At 45.4% G+C, this 7371-nt stretch overlaps 1 protein-coding gene across 1 annotated transcript in view; it reads right to left on the bottom strand.

Annotated features, from left to right (window-relative positions):
- Positions 1-7371, bottom strand: part of LOC142590379 (uncharacterized) — a 223275-nt gene that overhangs the window by 96423 nt on the left and 119481 nt on the right. The window contains exon 3 of the mRNA XM_075702469.1: positions 1328-1518. Within this exon, the coding sequence (XP_075558584.1) occupies positions 1328-1518 (191 nt within the window). The remainder of the gene's footprint in view (positions 1-1327; positions 1519-7371) is intronic.

Raw genomic sequence — 7371 nt, 5'->3', positions numbered from 1 at the left:
TCTTTCCAACACGTCACGAACGACGTCTGCAACACCCGCGCACGCGTCACGATGAGCGTCGCGCGCGAATGCGCGAAAAGAGCCGTCTGCTCCCGCGCCCCGCACCAGAAATTTCTCGCCGAGCTTCTAGTAGATGGCGCTGACGAAACGTGCCCGTCTTTAGTGCCGGCCAAGACGGCGTTCAAGAAAGCAGGACTTGCGGCGATGCTACCCGGTGTTTAAGGTGGGCGGAGGAAAACAAAGGGCAGCTCGCGGTTCCTTCCTCTGATCTCTTCTGTGCGAGCTCGCACGCGAGCAGGCGAGAGCGTTGAGGAAATGTCTCAATAGAACGTCTGCCGGCACCTCATAGAGTTTTGCAGAAGGCATGAACAGACGCGTTTATCTATCAGTCCAGCGGGGCGAGTAAAACAAAGAAAGCCATGGTCCCTGAGTGATGTGAGGGTTAAAGAGCTTCTCCAAGAAAGCGGGCTTCAGCATGGCGGCCCATGGTAAAGAAACACGTCCGGGATTTCATGGCTGACAGAAGGCGTCGTGCATCGTGAGCAGACAACGGAAAAGACGGCTGGCATCGTCCGCTTCGGCACCTGTAGAAGATATCACGCAGTTTTCTATAGCAACGAAGGTGGTGATTAGGTGGTGGGGTTACTTTTTATCGGACGTTGGCGTACTGGGGAGGGAAAAAAACGAATAAATGCGGGACCATGTTATTGCGTCGTCCGAAAACGCGACAGTTGAGCATTCTGCTAGACAGGCAGAATGCTTACCGAGATTAAACGTGTCTGGCACGTGAAAACCGCGAGACATGCCAGACACGTCTCTCTCAACTGGATTCTGATGGTCGCGAGGACGATGCCTGCCTTGGAACTCGTTGCAATGATTTTGTATGCACAACTTCAACGTCGCGTACTTTGATAAGAAAATCCCGGTGTTCTTGTCCTAACTTCAGCTTTTCTTCTTTTTGTTTCTGGTTTCTATTTCAAAAATATGCCAGTTTTATTTTTCTTCATCTTCCTCACACCGACTCTTGCATGGACACTCTAGCGATCGTTGATTGATTACAAATCTCCCACACCAGAAACGACAGTTGGGACTTTCTAAGCAACATTGTCCAAAGCGGTGCTTTAATTACCGACAGACACCACTTCAATCTGAAAGCACGACGAACACACTCCTAAGGTGCATTCGTCGCAAATACGCGCTACGGCGATGCAAGTGCCCCGTATCTCTATGTGACATCACCGTGAGAAAGATGGAGTTGGTCTCGGACGAAGCTGAAAAACCGACTACATACACTGGGCAGCACTGCGCCGACAATGACGTCACTGACCTGTACGCGTGATTCGATGAGGTCTAGCCGCATGGCGAGGGCCTCCCTCATGAAGACGTCCGGGTAGTGACTGGCCTCGAACGCCTTTTCGAGCTCCTCCAGCTGCCAGCCGTTGAAGTTGGTCCTCGTCCGCCGCCGCTTGCCGCTGCCGCCGTTGCTGCTGCCGCCATCTTTGTCTGACTCTGCGGCGTCTGCAACGGAAGACAGACGATACAGACTGTCGGCATATTGCGATTGATCCACAGTGATATGCACAAAAATTAGCCAGCCTATTAATGTAAACCATACGACCGATATTCAAGGGGGCGCTGTTAACGTGTCGCTAGTTGTCAATGGCGTGCCTCACTTCTGTAAGAGACCTCCGTTACGTACAATGGGCGGCATATCGATGCTAGTTTCGGAGAAAGACCCCAAGTGCGAAATTCGCGCACTTCATAGCTCCTGTGCGACTGCGATACGATTCCTTTGATTGCGTACCTTTGATTGCACATTCCTTTGATTGCAGTGCCTTCAAGAGCGGTTCTAATTAGAGATCAAGTTGAATTGACTTTAAATAGAAAGAGCTACACCAATAAACTACTATTTCAAAACTTTATATTCGTTTTTCGTAGAAAGATTGATCTCGCAGTGATTACTTGAAGAGAAAAGGGAGGTTGAAGTTCCTGTTTCGTAATTTCGCGCTGTAACCCCGCGCCGGTACGTCAGATTAAAGTCATACATTTGAAAGCCTTCCGTTCGTATTTGCGCCCCCTGTGCCTACCTAAAGTTTCTAAAGTTTGGTAGTTTCAGTGCTTCATTCGCTTCAAATATACTGTATTACATTTTTTACCGATAAAAGCTCAACTACAATCCCGAGCAGGCATGCGCCGTCAAAATCAATGAAGTTACTGCGGGTTGGTCCAACATAAACGTGGCGTCGCAAGCAGTCTTTTATTTTTGCTCTTTTTGAGACTTCTCTAGCCTCTCTCTTCTCACGATGGGGGTGGCTTTTCGGGTATTGTCGAAGGGTAATGCAGCTCAAATTATTTTCCTCCTTAGTGACTCTTTAAAATCCTTATCGCATATCATATGTACTGGTGTGAGGATCGAGCCATCAAGGACGAGTCTGATTACACAGAGTCGCAGTTTAGCCCAGTTTTGATAACACAATTCTGCGACCAGCCTGCAGTTCACCATTAAACGTCCCCGCATTTTTGTAACCAAGTATATTTCACTTTGCTGTTGGTGCAAATTTTCGGCAGCAACGTTATGCCACTGTCGGAAATTTACGCCGGCAGCGAAGTAGAGCACACTTGATTAATGCATTATTACCTCTGTGTTTGTTTGCTCGAGCTCTGTGCTACCAGGTGGCTGCACCGTGCAAGCCGTACACGTTAATTGCGCCTCCGCTCATCCGGTAAAACGCCCAGCCCACTTGCGTTTACCCGAATACCGGAATACCGGAATCTTTATAGCTAGACAGTCCACCCCTGAAAAGTGATTGATCACCCAAGGAACGCTAATCGCAGTGTTAAAGAAGAATAGCCGGATAGAGCGCAAATGTAGTGGTCGGGGACGAAGATGGTGCCAAAGCAGAAAGATCAGGTTACGTCAGAGATCGGCGTACCTCTCTTCAATACGATGATAGATGTTGAGCGAAAGCCTGGGTGATGCTGCACAGGTTAGAAATTAATTACTTGGCTGCTTATCTTTATATGTTTTCGACGCAAGTGTTTAATATGTGCATATATATATATATATATATATATATATATATATATATATATATATATATATATATATATATATATATATATATATATATATATATATATGTATATATATATATATATATATATATATATATATACGTGTTTGTTGGAATAAACGCTGGTTTGTTCTGAGCGTGGGTTACATGCATTCTAATTCACCCCCCGTGTGTCACGCTATTCGTCGTTGTTATTACGCAGTACAGCACAGGCGATATTGTCAACGTGCGAAATTCAGTTGCCACCATCGGGCGGTGACTGCCAAAGGACAAGCGTCAGGTTCCCGCTGAATGTTCTGAGGTATATGCTGCCTAGAATAGTTACTTCTGAGCTCTGTTGGTAAATACCATGACTAGTGTTAGCGCTCGGACGTGTGTACGCATATGTCGGAGTGCACTGCGTAGCCACGTAGTCTTTCGAAGAGACCAAAGAAGCGCTGATGCATTCTTCTTCCATACAATCCGATAGTCTATTTCCACTCCCTTGTAAACCAGTATTAATATTTTTTTTGCCTTTCGCTAAGTTCTCATTTAGAGTGAAACTGTGCAGGGGAGTTCCACGATGGTTCCTGCGCGGTGGCGTGCTAGGTATTAAACATCAACCGTATAAATAGCAGCCAACAACGCTGCCAGCGTCGGAGCCCCGAAGCAGCCATGTGACCAGAGCCCCGGGCGACCATGTGACCATGTGACCATGAGCCATGTGACCATGAGTCATGTGACCAGAGCAGGCGGAGCCAGACGCCGGCGTCAGTAGAACGGGGGCAGCATAAAGAAGCGTGGTTGGGTGAGTACAGAAGTACTAAGCACAGCACTTAGCGAACCATTTGAAAAGACACGGGTGTTACGAAGCAATTTAACTGAATATAAGTGATGGCGTAAGTATGAGCGAAGCAATCGCTTTAAATGTAGAACTTGGCCACACGCCACCGCATGTGGCTAATGCATGCAGAACCATGCACTTTAGAGCAGAGGTAAAATTTTGACTGGTTGATACAGATTCATCGTGGTGATTAATACAGTTGTATTGCCATCGTGGTGTCTTGGGTGTCTCCTGCTTGGCTCCTAAGACAGCACCTGCGAGCAGGATGTCCTCGCTACCGAGCTAGCGCGCAACTTCATGTTTGGCGGTTTATGCGGGGGTTTCGCGCACAACGCAGACTTTGAGAGAGGTGGCATCTCTGCGCGTATTTCGGAGCTCATAGTTGGCAACGTTGTCGAGGACGGAGGAGACGTTGTGTGCATCGCATGGAAGCAGCTGTTATCGAGAAGTTGCCTCTAAGAGCTAGCTGCTGTTTCAGCGAATGCGTACAAACTTGCATGGCGGAATATTGCGCTTTTCTGCTAAGAAAATTCCAACTAAACATTAACTTTGCCTGACCCAACTCTGCCTTTGATTGGGGAAAGCATTTCACCTTGCCTCCTGCTAGGATTGTTATTCTATTTGTGTAAATTTCACTATAGAAGACACGACATAGGGCGTGAACGGAATGTGACCTGGAAGAGCCAATACCAAAGACGACAATCTTTTACGAGAACAAACGTCCACAAATTGAGAATGAGTTAGACTGGCTACTCGAGCGTTCCTTCATCGTCTCGTAGAAAGAACTTAGCCGAGAGCGTTCCTACGAAGCTTTCATGACCCGAGCTGAAATCACTCGTCGCAATGAACAAGTATACGAACCAAATCTCATTGAAATATTGTTGCTTTTCAGTTTTCCGTATTACAATATGTGCAACTAGTCAGTGATCTAGAGTGAAACCGTTGGCCGTGTCTTTCCAAGTTGTTTTCGCGAATTGCGAGCGTCTTGAAGTGACGACCGACCCGAAGGTTCGCTGCAAATGAGTTTCTTGTTAACAAAGAAGTTTTTGATAAGCCACCAAGTGCTGCCCAATTTGTGGCCATAATGGTGACCAGTAGTTACACAATCACTCCTTCATTAACTATTTTAATATAGTTTCTCCACAACACAGCAATTGTTATGTCGACAGAAATGGCTGCTTTTTACCGTTATAGTAGATTTTTGACGGAGTTCACTAATGAATTACCAGGCACTAAACAAATTATTTCACCCTTTAAATGCATAGATGTGTACAAATGCATAAACCCTCCTTTGCAGCTTTCGCATGTGCGTCTGTGGCTTCACAAATGTGAAACGAAGCTTAGCTTCATGATCACCCATCGATTTCGGATGCAACCCTTCAAGCCATCAGTGCCCGCTCAGGCACTGCTGTCTCTCTGCTCGCCTCATATCTAATACTCAAGCAAGAACAACGGTAATGTTATTGGAGTCACATCAGCTCAATTATGTCAACCTGTCAGAACACAATGTCCTATTCAGGTCACACGATCCGAATGAGGTCACATGATCCAAAGAGCCACAAGTTACAGCTTTATGCGTTGGCGCGTAAGAATAACATGTCGCAAGAGTGTCATCTGTAAGCATAAATAACAGTATTTCTAAACGCCTGGCGTTACAACGATTTTTCGCATGCAGAAAGGAAAATAACAAGTAGAAGAATTTCGCTATCATTAGCACACCTGGCTCAAAATGACAATAATATTTAAAATATTATTCCCCCATTTTAACTCTTCACGTTTCGTGGTTGCCAGCACGCACCAAGAAACGCCGTCCACCCTTCTTGACAACCCCGTTCTCCCATATCATGAGAAAATAATCGCAGACGCTCTGCAACCCGTCTTGGGACAGAGAGGCGTCAGTGTCCGTCACTCAAGTGTCCCGTCTACTCTGCCTTCGAGCTGAGGACAGTTTCGAAATTGAGTCTTCACGTGCAGTACGAGGCAGGCACGTCATCGCTCGAAACAAAAAGAACCACCATGCAAGGAGGCGAGAGCGACAGTCGACTATGGCAGATGACACATTCCTGAGCATCATTACGTAGAAAGGGGCTACCTGGAGAAAACACTGGCGTAGTGTTGCGAAGAAAAATTACAAAGACGACAAATTACGCCTTACAAACAACAAAAAATGTGAAGAACTTGAAGCCGTAGTCCAGTTCTCTGCGAAAAAGGAATAATAAGCACGCCTGAAGAAACCACCTTATGTAATATAGGGGTGTCAGTGCTAAGCAGACGGCTTGCAGCAGATAATTACGGAGCTGATGACAGCGTGCCCAACTCGCGCCGGCCAACAAATGTTTCTTTTTCTGTTTTCTCACACCTGCTGTCCTCGCTTGCAGACGACAAGCGTCCTTCGTCGTCTGCTAGCCACGGGTATTCTATTTTTTTTTATTTTTTTTATTTTTTGAGCGGGCTTTTCATGTGGCATCCATCACCTCTAATTGAACGCTTCCATATGTTATAAATTCTGGTAAAATTTTATTACAAATATCAAAGCATGCGTTGGCTTTGTACCTTTGTATGTCAAGCCCGATTGAGTGCTCAGCATTTCAGGTGTAGCAACTTGGAATACATATGCATATTTTGATCATATCAAGATGTGTTTGGTTGGGTACATGTTGAGTGGAAAATAAATACTGTGCACTATTTATGCGGAGTGAGACAGACGAGGCAATAAAAAGTTTAATATCACTTTTCTTGCCTACGATTAAAGTGAGAAACTTTAGTTGCATGGTGCGGCAAGCGTGAAGAACGCCTGTTCCATCTTCGTTGATTGAACGTTTGCTAAACACACCCTATAGTGTTTTTGTTTTGCAATATCATGAATTTCAATGCACTGTGGTAGACAAGCCATCACTTATAGAACGGTGCCGGCGATACCTAACAGCAGAATGATAATGCTCATCGGTCATATCATTTTTTTAATGGCACGCACAAGGGAACAGCACTGTATGGATTAAAAACAGAAATCATTATCAGTGTGTAAATCATCGTTACAATATTGCTTTATTTGCTTTGCACGGGTTATGAAACCCTGTTTATAACTTTCTTGAAGTATCGCACTATTCGATGTTCTACGAGGTCGCGCACGCGATGCGTGCTATTTACACCGGATTATTCGAACTTGAGCTGCTCTAGGCTTCGCTTGATACGAAAGACGAAGCAGCACAATCGCATGAGACAGTCTGGTGCAGCATAAGCGGCTACCATTTGTTTTGTTAGTGTCAGTATCTACAGGCAAACAGCGCTGAGCTGCGCACTGCACTAGGAGTTGGCAGTTCCTCTGAATTTGATTGATTGATTGATTGATTGATTGATTGATTGATTGATTGATTGATTGATTGATTGATTGATTGATTGATTGATCAATCGACTGAATAAGATTGCGAATTCTGGCAACAAGCACAATATTTTGCCGGCTTCTCAACAACGTGT

Source organism: Dermacentor variabilis, chromosome 8, assembly GCF_050947875.1.
Source record: "Dermacentor variabilis isolate Ectoservices chromosome 8, ASM5094787v1, whole genome shotgun sequence".
Lineage (NCBI taxonomy): Eukaryota > Metazoa > Arthropoda > Arachnida > Ixodida > Ixodidae > Dermacentor > Dermacentor variabilis.
Note: the sequence above shows the minus strand (reverse complement) of the source record. Positions and strands in the feature narration are given on the sequence as shown.